The sequence below is a fragment of the Gallus gallus genome, chromosome 2, assembly GCF_016699485.2.
Source record: "Gallus gallus isolate bGalGal1 chromosome 2, bGalGal1.mat.broiler.GRCg7b, whole genome shotgun sequence".
In the NCBI taxonomy this organism is placed as follows: domain Eukaryota; kingdom Metazoa; phylum Chordata; class Aves; order Galliformes; family Phasianidae; genus Gallus; species Gallus gallus.
In genome coordinates this window covers 93,806,882-93,823,490 of record NC_052533.1, presented here as the reverse complement: position 1 = coordinate 93,823,490, position 16,609 = coordinate 93,806,882, and the positions used below count along the sequence as shown (strand labels likewise).

Here is a 16,609-nt window from a genome sequence, read left to right as displayed (position 1 = left end):
TGGGTATACAATTAACTGTATTTTGTCTGTCTGTGCACTGATTCTTAAAACCATTTTGTAAAGCATACTCTAGTATCAATAATCTTATTGTTATAAGCCTAACTCTTCTTCTAGATTATTTATGTCAAAAAATTTACATTTCTGAAGTTTTTTGAATGTACTATATATATATATAATATACTGAAGATTATATATGTATATATACTATATATATAATATACTGAAGATAAAATTATTTCCATAGAATGCTAGGTATCATTAATTGAAATAGGCATATCTCTCCATACCTTTAAATGTTCCAGATAATTCTACAAAAATTGGAGAAAAATTAACATGTCTGTCACATTCATGTATGTGTGTAGTATGCTTTGAACTGAGGCCATTCTTTCAAATTAAATATTGACTTCAGGTAGACCTGAGATATAAATTCATCACAAAAATGAATACTGTAAAGTAGCTGGTAATGGGCAAACTAAAAGTACTGTCATTGAATTCAGCAACAAAGGGTCTGGATCTTGGAATCATTTAAACCATACAAATTTATTATTCTGCTGGTTGACTAATCTGTTGGCTGAAGAGATTAGCAATTTTTATCTATTACTATTACTATACTATACTATACTATACTATACTATATTATAATAACTATTATTCCTTTAGTATCTGCAGAAGATAAGAAATGTTCATGTTCCAAAATACACTGAGAATAAAAAACTTGTCTTCTGCCACTTTTACCAAATAAATTTTAGTTAACGCTTTTCCCCTGAATTTTCATTGGTGAGTATATATGGAGATTAAGGGCAACTTTCTGTGAGGATAAACTACTAGTGCAGATTTTAATTCATCTTGCTTTATTTGTAGAGCCTAAAAATATTATAAATGAAGTATATATTCTGAATTTAAATGTTGCTTTTACTTGCTTTTTAAAATATCCATTGCAAGTCACTACACTAGTACACTTGAATGAAGTATTTAGCAGCATTCCAAGGGAAACACGAACCTTACATTAATATCCAGGCTTCATTGTCTATATAAATGAACATGTGCTCTGAAGTGTACAGTGCAGCTTTTCAGTGTTTGGTTTATTTTCATCCAATGAAATCTGATGTCAAGAAAAAGATTACAGTGTGCTGTAAGTATAAGTTTTTCAGGTTGCTTAGTTCTGCTGACAGTTACTAAAAGTTTGTCTGTATTTAATATATAAATTTAAAAAGTGCTGTGCAAGCACGAACTTTCTGTTCCGAGGATCCATGTTTGTGCAACACAGGACACAACACAAGAGGGCTACTTTAGAGAGGAACATTAGATTTGTCTCCTCTAGAAGGAGGAAGCAGTTCCTTCTCTGCCTGTGAACTGTTTATATAGATGTGAAGGCTGCTGTTACTTATGCCATTATCATTACCGGGGGTCTGATTATTCAGTACTATTCACTCCTGTAAGAGCAATCCATTTTTTAACTAGGTGTCAGTAGATGTAAAGATAATTATTCTTTTGTGATGGAGTTTCAAGTGAAAACTTGAAGCAGCAGTTCTAAGGGAAGTATCTTGGAAAACAGAGATAAGTACTTTATTTGCATTTATATTAAGCTATGTTGTAGCAAAATGGAGAAAAGAAGCAACAAACTCTTGGATAACACTGAAATTGAAATAATCAATTTCAGTTTGTGTGTTTTGTTTTCCTAGCATGGATTGATTTGTAGCTCATGTGCCTATATAGAGTCCATCTCTGTAATGATTGCCTGTTCCTTGCCCTAACTCTTTACTTTCTTTCTCAACTTTGAATCTTCGGCTTTAACTCAATAAGTTATAACTGCAATTACAAACTCAACATTAATCTCGTTTATTTGCAAGGGCTGCTTTAATGTTAAAGTTTTTCCTGCATTTTCTAAACAGATCTTTATTGCAGTTACAATTATTTTGGGTAAGCTTATATATATTAAAGACAGTATGCAAGTTAGTTCCTAAACAACAATTCTATGGTTATTATAATCCATTCCTGTTGCACAAATCTTTTTGGAAGGTTTGGGCTTGGTCTTTAATTTTCCAAGTTGTTTAAAAAATCATTTTCCTGTGAGTCTTTTTCATGAGGTATTAACAGGATTGTGCAAGTCAATTTGTTCCTTATTTTACTGACATGACATAGAGGTATATTAACATATAGAAAATGAAATGTTATCTAGAAATTAATTTCCTGTTAAGGCATGATAGAAACCATATTCCATGTTCATTTGGAAAAGCAGGTTTCTGAGCTAAGTATGCTTTTATTCCTATTCCATTTTTAGTCTATGCAGTAATATATCATTGGCTGATTTATTGTGAAAATGATCCTCCCTGTACAGCCTGATTCTCTGGACTCATGCTGCTTCTAGGTCTGATTTACATTAGGTTAAATGAGAGAAGTTTCATGCCAAATCCCATATTTAATGTCAATCACATTACTGGAGAAATACCAGGGAAGAACTGCCCAGAAAGCTCTTATTGTTTTTGCTTTAATGCTTTTTAACCTATTTTCAGTATACTTGAATATTTCTCCATAACTTTTGTAGGTATCACTTTTGGCAAAAAGATGGTAACTTCTTTTTTGTCTGGAGTAAAATATTGAAAAGAAATTTTGTAGAGGAGCCAGGCTCGGTAATCATTATGTATGCAATTTTTACCTCTTTCAGTGGTGCCTACCTCTGTAGACAGCGGGAGGACAAAGAGATTCATGCTTCTCTATGAATTTGTGACCAGTAACACATAATATGTGATACTTCATGGATTATTTTATGTTGCTCTTGTAACAGTGGAAATTTTACAATGGAACAGTGATGATATAAATTATCTCTTAAGTACATTTCCTTCATATTAGTGGAGTTGGTATCATCATATAATAATGTGTCAGCATTAAATACCACCAACCCTTGAACTACTGAAAGACAAAAGATTATTAGTGTTAATATACTACAGTGGTTAAGGATAACTGAGACTAATTACATGTAAGAGTCTAAGAAGTAATCCCCTTAAAGAAAATTCTTTAAAGACCTAATGGCTTCTAAAACTGTTCTGGTAAAACTGAGTGCATCTCTGTACAGCAGAATTCTGTTAATTATTATCCAACTGAATTGGAGTAGTTGAGCAAGCCAACAAGCCAAAGGAATAGGCTCTGACCCAGAGAAAACAAAATATTCTTGAGTGTTCTTATATGGATGGGAAATTCACCAGTTTCCAGAGTGACACTGAGCAGTATTTTGAACAAAAATTGTTTTGTATCTTAACCATTGGAATGTTTTATCTGAAAAAATGTGTCAGATATCTGTGATTAATTTTGTCCTTCTCCCAGTATTATGAAATTGCTTTTGAAAGTAGGTCATGTTTTTTGTATAAAAAGATCATGAATAATTACAAGTATAGCATAACTATTTGTTATTTTATATCAGAATATACTTCTCAGGTATTGTCAAGAGCTTTTTAAAAAGCAGGATTAAAAACATTTTTTTAGGGCATTTAGAGCTTTAATCTTTGCACTAGAAACAAAAATGTCCACTCATTTTTTTGTTACAAGGGAGGGAAAAAAGCCTATAGACAGAAGTGGACCTACCCAGTTAAAACTCACTTTTTAACTCAGTAGTATTTAAAATTTAAAGAGATGTGATATAAACTTTAAAAAGTAAACCTGTGATAGTTTTTATTCATATAATGAAACATTTCCGTATGTTTAAGTGACCTTATACAGTATATGACTTGTTCAATAAACTGCTGTTCAAGTCTATTCTCTTTGGTTGCCTTTTTCAACTTCCTTTTGCATCATAGAATCATAGAATGGCATGGGTTGTAAGAGACCCCTGCAATGCGCAGAACTGCCACCTACTATTTGTGGCTGTCCAGGGTTCATCCAACATGTTGCATCTGAAAACAGTCTCAATCCAACCTGGCCTTGAGGACCTCCAGGTATGGGGCATTCAAAGTTTCTCTGGGCAGCCTGTCCCAGTACCTAAACATCCTTTTGAATCTGAAAGGAGCCCACTGACTTGATGTATAGGACAATCAGAGAAAATGATTAAACTAGATCTTCTCTTAAGCCCTCAGAGCTGTTTGGGAGTATGTTAGCATTTTAAATTCTCGCTGTACCCAATCACACACTACAGAGGTTCTCACAAAATCAGCAAGATAAATTTAGCATTTTAAGATGAGTAAGAAAATGTTGTATTGTATATTGCTGAGGTTACTAATGGCTGAGAAAGGAAACCAATTATTGAAAACTGAACCACAACACAGTGACCTTCAGTTTGAATAACCTACCATAAACTTATTTAAAGTTTACTTGAAGATATTTGTTTCATAGGTTCATTTATAGGCTTTCTGAATTAAAATGAACGGCTGAAGGAGACTTTTAGCTTTCTTTTCTCCTTTGATTTTTACTTTTTCAGTTGACTTCAGTGTTTGCAAGTTTTAAAAAGATGTCTGGAACAGATTATGAATATCATGCCCAAAGGCAGATCTAGCCTTGTGGGTGATGAATGTCTTCGATATGTACTCCCATACATTTCTGAAGCCTTCTACATTTCTTTCTGGGAAAGAGGGAGTTTTCCCTCAAATGTTCAGGGAAAATCCACAAAAGGTGATCAATATTGCTTCAAACAGCTATCTAAATTAACCTGTGGTTTCAGACAGCTTAACTCATCGCAAGATCCAGATTATTATCAGCACAATAATAACGAAAGAAATTTTAATTATACGGTAGCAACTCTTCATCTCTTTGGTTATCCTTGCAAAGGGAGAAATCTCCCAATGTGACAGAGTAATCAGTCAAACTTGGAAGATAGGAAGCCTGTCTAGTCTAATAGAATGGAAGAATTTTGAATAAGAAATAGATACGAGTCCAGATGGACTAACCTCTAAGATGTTTTTTTCCTCAGACGTTGACCAGTTGTCTGATGTAACCATTTATAAGAGTCCTGTCTATCCTGCCATAACTGTTGTCAAATACGGTTTGCTGTATTGGTAGTGAGCCACAGTGATACTTCTATAAAATAAGAGCTTTTATTATTTTCCTGCATCTGTTGATGTCATAGCAGTAAAAACGGATACTGTAGAAAGATGTAAGAGAGATGTCTTCTCAAAAGGAGGAAATCATATGAAGTTTACTAGAGTGACCATTAACAAAAATCACTTTGTTTTCAAAGTAAGACTGTTAGATTGTTCCGAATTCATACAATTACAGTTGACTAATAAAAAGTAGGTGCCTATACATGGAATGAATGGGATTAGATTAGAACTAAGGTGACTTGGCTACTTGTGTAGTCCATAAATTTACACTAGGTTTTGTAAACCTCTTTATAAGTCGGTTACTCTGAATATATCTAAAACACTGATTGTTCAGTCATATCCTAATTACCTGGGAGCTTGAATTTGCCTTTTTTTTAATCATTTGTATTCTAATAAAAGCTCACAGTCAATAATAACTTCAGTGGTGAACCAGCTAATCAAACTCATCACAGAAACCACAGATAGCTGATATATGGGGTAAGGCTTGTGTTTGCTTCTGTCTACTACTAGGTTTTGTTTGAGTTTGTCTAGGAAACTGTGGTGGTGGTCTATTTTCCTTGCATAATCTTGTTATAAATTTTCTTTCCAAGTGTAGTGACTGAGAAATTAGTAACAATACTGCAGACTCAAGCATATAGAAGTTACAGTTAAAATGTTATGAAGATTTGTAATCAAAACATTCATGTGGGGAAAAAATACTGTAAATGATTCAAGTATTTCTGAGCTTTTTGTGGGCTGGTAGTGGTAGTAAATGACAGCATCTCTATACAAATTCATGTTGTTCATATTTAATACTAAGTATTTGAACATAACTTCAAAGACATAAAGAAATATAGGCTTGCCTCTGTAAAAGAATTTGGAAGATATTGAAATGATATGTAATGACTTATGTTAACCAATAGACTTACAGCATACTGAGTATATAATACTGGCTCTCATCCTGAAGAAGTCTACAAACTGCTTATACTGAAAGTGGCAGCCAAAAAGGAAAAAGAGTAGGATTTGTTTAGTCTTTAGCTTTATTACAATCTGTGACTACCTTCCAAGTTGTTTTTTTATGAATCTGTATGTGCATGGTATGTATATCACTCTACAGTAAGATATAAAATATATTCCTGCATTTAAAAAGACGCAAAAATAATGAAATATCGTTTTTACAGTAAAATCTATTCATTCCCGGGCAAAAATAGTAAAAGAGTGCAGTAGGTAGGATTGCAGAGAAGTGAAATCTGTTTCTCTTCTGGTACATCCTTTTTAGCTGTAGCAGCCTCATCCCTGGAAGTGTTCAAGGTCAGGCTGGATGGGACTTGTGCAACCTGATCTAGTGATCCCTGCCCATGGGAGGGGGGATGGAACTAGGTGATCTTAAAGGTCCACCTTCCAACCCTGTGATTCTATGATCCTTTTACGAAGAGAACTATAGTGATTCATTCTGAGCAGGAACAGCTGAGAAAACAGTTGCCAACAGTAATATAGGAGTAAAATAATTTTTTATTTTGAAAGAATATCACATCCCTTGCCCCCACTCAAGTTATGAATGTTCCTGGGTGCTATGAAAACCTGTGTGAATTTCTCTAATATCTAATAATCTTTCTGAGTGTATGTAGCATCTTTTCAAAGGGATACTTAGTTAACTTTCTACCCAGCCTCTTTGCTTTAGAACAGTTTCAGGAGCTAATTTATTGATTAAAAGCTTATTCCATCTGCCAAATATGTTGGAAATTTTTCAACTGATTTGAAAATATATAGGCATGAAAGAAGGCAGATGTACAATAGTGCTGTTCATGACTTGGTTTTCATTCTTCAAGCACATGTCACAAGCTCATACTGAGTCTTTCACCAAACAGTAGCCTTCACCAACCAGTCCTTCTCTGTGAGGTTACTTTCTCATCAGTGTACTAATACTCATCATCCAGTCTCTCTTTAGGCTCTCTGGATGTCACCCTTTCTCTCCAGTGCTGATTGCACCACCCTGCTTGGTGTCTTTTGCAAACTTGCTGAGGGTGCACTCAGTCCCACTGTCCCAAGTCACTTACCAAGATGTTTAGTAGTGCCAGTCCCCAAACTAACCCCCAAGTAATACCACTCATCTCTACTAGTCCTCTACACCATACCTCCAAGAATCTGTGTGCATCCCTGAGAATAATTAGTCATGGTCACAGATACTTTCTTAGAAAGGAAGAGAAATATCTCAAGATGAAAAAAAGTAATCTTTCTTAATCTTTCTTTGGGATTTGGATCTGAAAAAAGTTTTCTGCCCTCAGCCTCAAGAACAACCAAGTTATGTGAAATAGTGTAACAGTTCTTATTTTCAAAGAACAGTTCCTTATTTTGTACTATCTTTTTAAATTTAACTCCTTTTCGGCATTACCATTCTAAGATTACTCATACTTAACTAAATAAATTTCTCTGATCTTGCATATTCCATTGTTGCTTGCTGTTTGACTTCAATATAACCAAACAGTGAAATATAAAATCTAAATATTTCATCATGTCTATAGTTTCAAATTTTAACGGCTAGTGAGGAGCACATATTCATTTCTTTGAGTTTCTCTTGCATTCTGTATGTGTATGATTGTATGCGTGCATGTGCTAAGAACTTTTTTTTCCCTTCATTTGCCAACATTTTGATTCCTTGATTTCTTGGAAGCAAGGAACAAATAAACTTGCAGAAATAGAAGTGGGAATGTTACACAATTGAACATATGTTGTCAATGTGCAATCAAGGTTCATATCTCAGTATGTTATAAAATGCATTTCTTTCTAATATCTATGTACTTGATGTGTGGATGAGTGCGTAGGCCTGTACGGAAGCTACATAAATGTAATCTCATAAAAATATCAACTCTTATCTGATTGAAGATTTGGGGAGTATAGCTGGCTTAAATCCTTCAGTAATAACTCTTGCATGCTTTGTAGTGATTTTTTCTGTTTGTCTGTTTTACATTTGAAATGGAAGAAAAATAAGTAAAAAACAACAAACACATTATTGCCCTTGAATGATAAGTAGAGATAACTTAGCTGTTTTTTGTTGTTGTTGTTGTTGTTGTTTGTTTTGTTTTGTTTGTTTGCTTTTTGAAACAATCAGTCTGGGTTTATCTTTCAATCACTGCAGCCCAAAATCTTTCAATCACACAGCCCAGAAGGGGAAAATGAGGAGGGTAGAGAGATGGGAGCTAGGCCTAAAGACAGAACAGCGGCAACAATCTAAGGAGTTAATTTTACTAAATATGATATTGGAATGCAAGATAACACAATATGATACAATATAACTGATGATACAATATAAGAGAGAGAGAGAGTAATATATGAATATCTTGACTAAAACATAGTCAAGATATAATATAAAACATCTTGACTATGTTTTAGTCAAGATATTCATATATTCTTCCTATTAACAGTTATTCAGTTAACATAATAAAATGACTATTTAAATAAAATAACCATAGGAGCTGCAGATGTCACAAATGGGGATATACTGTGTTGTCTGTGGTAATAATGAAGAAATACTGTTTCCAAGATCAGTGATTTCATAAGATGGGCTCCTCAACTTACATGCTACTTTTCACTCCATTTGGCTGAAAGATGTGTATTCAGACAAATTTCAAATTTCAAATATACCGTAAGGAAATATGAGCACGAAAGTGATACTCAGTTTTCTCAAAACTTTTTGTTTGGCCAGGCCTAGGAAATGTGTAAGATTTCGCTCAGTGTTTCTGTCTTTATTCCTTCCTTACTGACAGGACAAATATTTTGGGTTTATCTTTTATCAAACAAAGCTCTGAGATTTAATTATGAACTTTAGAAATTATTTTTTTGATCTTACATTGTCTCTTACATTTCAAAAGCTGAGACTGATCCTTGGTAATAGAAGAAAGATGAAATTACATAGTGTTTATTTTGCATGTCAGGACATGAATGAATTGTGGTTGTGATTTCAATTTGATTCCAAAAACATATTTAACAAACTTGAATATCTTAAGTGATGCAGTGAGAAAAACTTTTTATTTCATGCGTCTTAAAGATTTCATAATCGAACAAAAGGAAAAAAGAAGCGAAAGGCAGCAAAACAATTAAGACATTTCTCTTCATGAAATTAGAAACATAAATTTATATGATTTTTGCAGTTTAATTGTTTTTAGTTATCAAAAATGAGTAGTAACTATAGGGATTTTTAAATAATGAGAGTTGCATCAAATATTTTATATTAAAAAAAATGTGGCTACATAAGTGTAAAAAGAAAAAAAAAAAAAAGACCAGATAATTTATGACAGGAAATAATTTGCATTGCTTGTGTCTTTACTTCAGGACATTTTTTGGCTGATTTTAGTTTTGACACATGTAAGGAATATAATCTTTGGAGACAACATCAACTGCTTAAAAATATAACAATATTAAACCATATGGTATATTTTATAGCCATGGAGAAGAAAAAGAAACACAGTGATCCTTGGCTATGCATTCAGAAGTATTGAAATCACCACCTTTTAATTTTCAGTACTAAAATAACAGTTTTCTTAACTTGCTCAGAGAGACCATGATCAGACCCAGATTGTTGAAATATAAGAATGTGCATACACTGTCACTGTCCATCAAAATCTCTCATATTTACAGGACAAATATACCCTTTAAATTGCACTTTAATTTATGTGTTCATTACCTATTAAAAAAACAAAAAACAAAAACACCCACCCACCAAAACCAAAGAAACATCAAACAAAGGCTCAATCGTCTTCATATAGACTAGTCTAACACAACAGTACATTAACTCATTACTTCATGAATTCTGTAGCTAACAAGCTGTCTAATTTCCAGTGAGTGCACCTATTAGCCAAATAGTTTCTGAGACGATGGTGTCAGAGCTCACTCTTCTGCTGTTGCTACTTCTTGTGTGTTGCCAGGACATTCAAAAGCCTCAGCAATACAGTTGTGATTCCAAAGCTTTTTGAGTATGTTGACCTATTTGTACTTTTCAGATTGGAAGTTAAACTATATCATATCAGTAAGTTCGTGGACAGCGCCTTTACAGAGATACAAGAGAGAGTAGCTACAGGGCTTGGCTGGCTGCAGGCAAAGCTAACTGCAGAGTGGCCCTTACCTCCCTGTCTGCTGTGCCATCTGTATATGTTATGCTTGCCCAGATGGCTCTGGTCCCAGGTGCTAGCACGAGCTTTGTGCTCAGCAGGATCTCAGGTGTGAAGTCACATACTTCCAGATATGTAGGGCTGATTTTGAGGTGATCATGAACTTTGACAGGTGTGATGATTTGGAAGTTGTGAATAGAATAAAGTCTGTTTTGAATAGAATCTGTTTTGCCAGGGGGTTCCACTGTACATCTCTTCACATGCTGTTAAAGCAAAACATCAGTCCCATTGTGCCCTAGCCAACCAATTACCAGTTCTGTCTTAGGATTTTGTGCAGAATGACCAGCCGCCCGACTTCTCTTTGCCTCAGGTCTTGTGGGCTTTTTGTGAGTAAGTACACGTTCTTAGTTTAAATTAAATCATCAATAAATTTTTGGTCTGTACTCACTCCCAGCCATTTCTGCTTTTTACTTGTCAATTTTTTTCACCCCATTCTCTAGCCACAGGATCAAACAATCCCACATAGTGTACAAGTCTGCATAGGCATGTATGGCTCAGTGCTTCAAAGCCATTTCCACACCTCTAAGCTCTGCTTTGCCAGCTGGGCCAAGCCACCAGCTCCTGCTGTGTAGACTTTCCCTACAGTCTATGCTGGTATGGCTGCAACTTTACTTCTTGCTAATTTCCCACTCACTGTGCACTCCCATCTGCGACCCACACTTCTGCCGGCCGAGAAGAGCAGATGAGAGGATTCAGTTGATGGTAGCAGTTTTCCAGTTATAATCATTAATAACAAACTTAAAAAAAAAATCATTAAAATCATTAATAAACTAACTCAAACCACACACAAGTCGGAGGGGGGGGGGGGGGGGGGGTGGGAACAAAAAACAAAAAACAAATAATGCACTTCCTGGTATGACAGATTTTTATAAAACTTTATAAAACAGATTTTTAAAAAACTTTTTTCCCCATGGAACTGATATGTATATTTGATATAAGTTCAAACAGTTTTGCATCTCCTGGAATGAAATGTAAAAGTAAAATGAAAATTACTTTTCGTTTCGTTTTTCTTGTTTTAGAAACAGCTGCAGCAACATAATGTAAAGTTCTGACACTTGGGGCCTGTCCTGTTTAATATTTTTATTGATGACCTGGGTGAGAGCATTGAGTGCGCCCTCAGTAAGTTTGCAGATGACACCAAGCTGGCTGGAAGTGTCGATCCGCCTGGGGGGAGCGAGGCCCTACAGAGGGATCTGGATAGCTGGGCTGAAGCCAATGGGATGGGATTCAACAAGACCAAATGCCGGGTCCTGCACTTTGGCCACAATAACCCCAGACAATGCTACAGGCTTGGGGCAGAGTGGCTGGAAGACTGTGTAGAGGAAATGGACCTGGGGGTGTTGATTGACGCTAGACTGAACATGAGCCAGCAGTGTGCCCAGGTGGCCAAGAAGGACAATGGCATCCTGGCTTGTATCAGAAATAGTGTGTTCAGCAGGAACAGGGAAGTAATTGTCCCCCTGTACTCAGCACTGGTGAAGCCGCACCTCGAGTATTGTGTCCAGTTTTGGGCCCCTCACTGTAAGAAAGACATCGAGGCCCTGCAGCGTGTCCAGAGGAGGGCAACAAAGCTGGTGAGGGGTCTGGAGCACAGGCCTTATGAAGAGGGGCTGAAGGAGCTGGGATTGTTCAGTCTAGAGAAGAGAAGGCTCAGGGGAGACCTTATTGCTCTCTATAACTACCTGAAAGGAGGTTGTAGTGAGCTAGTGATAGGACTAGAGGGAATGGCTTCAAGCTGCACCAGGGAAGGTTCAGGCTGGATGTTAGGAAATACTACCTCTCTGAATGAGTGGTCAGGCACTGGAATGGGCTGCCCAGAGAGGTGGTGGAGTCACTGACCCTGGTGGTGTTCAAAGAACGTTTGGATGTTCTGTTGAGGGACATGGTTTAGCGAGAACCATTGGTGAAGGGCGAATGGTTGGACTGCATGATCCTGTAGGTCTTTTCCAACCTTAGCGATTCTATAATTCTATGATTCTGTGATTTCCTGTAGCACTTATGACCAAAGATATGCAGTCTGGACCTTCTTTTTTTTTTTTTTTTTTTTAAATTGCATTTACAGCTTATACAAAAGAAAAATAACTGGTTTCTTCTGAAGGAGATAATTTCTGTAAAGATATAGAAATCCCTAATGTTTGGCTGGGGCTTTCATAACTAGGAGATGTAACTGAAAAGTCAGTCATGCAATTAGAAAAAGGGTGCTAATATGGCATCCTCAATTTGATAGTCATGGAAAACTTGAGTTCAATGAGCAGGTATTAACACAAGTGAAGTATAATAATCATTTTTAGTTCTGGTTATTTTGTCTTGTTTGTCACCAGGAGTTAATACATTTCTCTTTGCCCATAATAATAGCCTGGAATGACAAATCAAGAGCTCCTTTTTCATTGCTATTGTTTACGAACATTCTTTAAATAAGCAAAGTTACAATATAATGAAATATGTTTTAAAGCACATTCCTTGTTTTGTCTGCCAATGTCTGCAAATTTTTCCTTCTTATATCAATCAGATCTCTTTTATGCAATCTTAACCCCTCTCAAACAATGCTATGAATCTTGCTTCCTATACTTTGTGCATACTTTAGATTACTCAGTTAAGGAAGATTACTCTAAGAGGTATTCTGTGTTACTTCTCATCCCTGAATTATTAAACAGGTGGAACTACCAGAAGGTTTCACTGGAAAGAAAACTCCACTTTCATCTACTTTTCTAACTTAGTCTTATCTTTCCATCTAATTATCTTCTATTAAGTAAATTATGCTCATTGAGTTCCACATGCTGAGCTAGCTAGTCTGCTGCTGCAAACTCAAGCTGGTAACTGTCAAAGTTGCTGTGGAGAGCTGTTTTTTTCCCCCTCTGTTTTCAGTGTTGACTTCTTTCTTATGTTTAGATGTTTCTGTAACAATAATAATATGAATCTTCTTTGTCTATGCTCTAGTTAAGAAATGTTCTCTTTTCAGCCAACATGAGTTTAAATTTGAAGTTTTTGGAGCAGTCAGAACCTTGGGGAAGCATAATGTGTGTTAAGTGATATCAGTAGTAGTTTGATGAATCAAGTGTCTATCTGCTATACATCAGCAACATCAACCCTACTATCACTAAGAAATGATGAACAAAGAAGTTTTCTGTACCTAAGCTGTATTCTAAAAGTTTAGAAATCAACTAATAAGGAGTTAATAAATGCAGTCAGATTTTCTAGGTTTCCCACCGTTTAGATGGATCTTTTTGGCTTTATAAATGAATTCATAAATCAGTCTTAGGTATATGCTAAGAATCTTTTATTCGAGGAAGTGTTTTATGTATGTCTTATCTTTATAAATCTAAGACATTGTCCTACATCCTACAGTCTTAGAGTTCCAGGTAATTTGATTACGTTAACTGAAAAGCACATAGGGAAGTTAAGACACATGAACATCCTCTATTCCTCACTACCTGAGACTAAGTCAGCACTAATATTTTCTGGAGAAAGAGTCATCACGTTTAATTTCAATAAATTAAATTACATTTATTTTTTGGAAGGTTAGGTGCAGAGTCAGAATCAGCTATCCAGGATGAAAACTGCAGGCACAGTTCAGTATTTCACAAAACTGTTGAAGGCCAGGAGCCTACTAGGCTACTGTAGTTAAACTGCAAGTATACTTCAAAAATTACCAGCTTTAAGTTGACAGGCAAGTTTGATTTTATTGGCAGTGCCCCTGCCAACACCACAGAGGATGGCCAAGATTTCATGGATAGTAGATAAGACTACTTGTTTGATCATCAATTTGTGGTTAAATTGCCTAAAAACCAGTGATGGAACCACAGCAACAGGCTGTTCTGAGTCATGAAGATTTTGTTATACTCTTCTCAGGACTTCTGTAACTTCTGTGAAATAAAAATATTTCCATCCGTGTTTCTCCAACTTTTATGATTTGTAAGCTGTATAATTTACAATACATTCATCTTCCAGTGAATGTGCAAAGCCACTAGCAAAGTCCACTAAACCGTGCTAGTTATAAGCACAGTCATAAGTGTCTGCAGATATTTACTGCTCTGGGACAGAGACAAAGGCATTACCACAAACCAAAAATTAAAGTAGCAAACTACAGTAAGATTTTAATATTTAATTATATTGTCTCTAATAGGCCTTATTCAAATTCATGCGTTGGGGTATCTACATAAAGTTTATTCTAATGCAATTTCTGGATACACTGATGGTACTTTGGCAATGGCTGTGATGCAGCTATGTAGCTCTGTGTGGGGTGGTGATGCTGCACCAGGCAGTGATAACATAGGGAGCTGGAGTCCATTTCCATCCTTTTGTTCTCCAGAAACTTCTAAATAATGGCATATAAATGTCCTAGAATGCACTGAAAAGTTGCAAGTAGCTGAAAAGCAGCAGTTTAAAACTGAGAAACTGTAAACAGGAAGTGCAAAAACTTCTATTCAGTTGAAATGAAGCATAAATAATGCCATAACTATCTACTTTTCAGGGTTTTGTTTACTGTATTGGCTTTCTCCATTTCAAATACAGGTCTTAACTCTAATCACTATGACATATAAAAATGCTTTTTTAGAGACAGATGTTGGAACACTTGGAAAAAAAAATAATTTTATCAACTTAGTCTTCTGTTGGGATAGCGAGATTTTGTTTTGTTTTGTTAGGTTATGTTTTGATAGCCAAGAGAAAAAAAATAAGCAGATATAAGTGATAGCAGATTCTACATATCACAGTTTTCTCAATACTGGAGTGAGAAAGCAATTTTTGAGGTGCTGATTTTTGTCTAAGCAAATGAATAACAGTGGATAAATAATGAAAAAGGGTGCAGCAACATTTAGTAGCAGTTATATCACCACTATATAGGTAATATGCTATATAGGAAGATGGTGCTATCTTTTCAAGAATAATATGAAAATATACTTCCTGGGTATCTTGTGGAATGTAGACAGCAAAATAAAACCCACTGTAAAGCTACTTGACTTTCTTCTCTTGTGAAAGGAAAAAAAAATCAAAGGTGAATTTGTATTCTGTTCATTTATGTAGGTAAATTTAACTTACAGTTTTGCCTAGCATAAGGTTCCATAGTTTGAATAAGAAGGCAAGTGAATGATATTTCCTTTGGTAGCAGTTCCTAGTCAAGTAACAAATATACCTGTTTATGCTGTACTCCTAAAATGTCTAACACTATTATTAATAAGATAGATATACCATTATTTTAAGAGTAATATAAACTGCTGCTTGAGGTTATTTAACTGAATATAAATTAATTCATAATTTTATTGAAGGAAGCTAAATTATTCTTTGTCTTTTTTAGGGGTGATATCAGATTATGAATCAAAACATGAACATAGGATCTGTTCAGCATCTAATGGAAGATAGACAGATTTTTAGGACCCAGCCAAGACAGCCAAATAAATTAGATGAAATTTGCCAAACAGATGACAATCTGTGTAATTCAAATTTTCCATCTCAAAATTTCTACCCATATTCACCTCATTATACATATATGCATATGAATTACTGCAGCGACTTGGAAATTTTTGAAGCAGTAAGAATTCGAGAACTAGAAGAAGTCAAAGCCAGAGCTGCCCAAATGGAGAAAACTATGCGCTGGTGGTCAGATTGTACTGCTAATTGGAGGGAGAAATGGAGCAAAGTTAGAGCAGAAAGAAATAAAGCTCGAGAGGAAGTCAGACAACTGAGAATAAAATTGGACAGTGTTGTAAAAGAACTGAGTATGCTTAAAAAGATAAACCAGGATTTAGTAACTGAGAAAGAAAGTTTAGAAAATGTAACTGCTTGGAAAACAGAATATTTCAGTTCCTCAGAAATAGCTCATATGAAAAAAGACCTAAGCCAGTTAACATTTTTGGAACACAAACCTGTGAAAGAACTGAACAAAACCAACAAGATTCCTTGGTCAGAAGACTCAAACAAGGTAAAGAATGTTTTGTTTGTTTGTTTGTTTTTGTATTTTGTTTTGTTTTGTTTTTGTTTTTTTAGTTCATGAAAAAGGAGATTATGTACTTAGAAATGAGATCTTTCAAGGATTTTCACTAAAATATAATGTGATCTCTTATTTTGATTTTCATCCATTTTATAATCCTAATATAGAGAAATACAGAAAACAATTCAGATCCCTCAGCTATGGCTAAATCTATAAATAAAAGGCTGTTATCTCCAATAACTTAATGTTTTATCCTTCACATTAGAAGTTAGCAGCTTATCTCTGAAATCTCCATGTTTTGCATACTATTATCTCAAAAAAGCAGTGTAGGCTCCTGATATCTAAAATAAAATTTAGTTCTCACTACTTGCAATTTCTGAAATGAGGAAAGAGGTGAGGCAAATTCTTCTGCAATGTGACAAGTTATTCATTTGGCACAGAAGAGCTATTGAAATCTCAAAAGAAATCCTAATACAGATGTATTTTCTAATCATTTTTTCTGATTGTTTTTA

At 35.1% G+C, this 16,609-nt stretch overlaps 1 protein-coding gene across 3 annotated transcripts in view; it reads left to right on the top strand.

Annotated features, from left to right (window-relative positions):
* The window catches only part of CCDC102B (coiled-coil domain containing 102B), a 130,314-nt gene that overhangs the window by 938 nt on the left and 112,767 nt on the right, over positions 1-16,609 (top strand). For all 3 annotated transcript variants that reach the window (XM_025147806.3, XM_025147805.3, XM_040695647.2), the window contains exon 2: positions 15,465-16,088. In XM_025147806.3, the coding sequence (XP_025003574.1) occupies positions 15,480-16,088 (609 nt within the window). In that variant the 5' untranslated portion in view covers positions 15,465-15,479. The remainder of the gene's footprint in view (positions 1-15,464; positions 16,089-16,609) is intronic.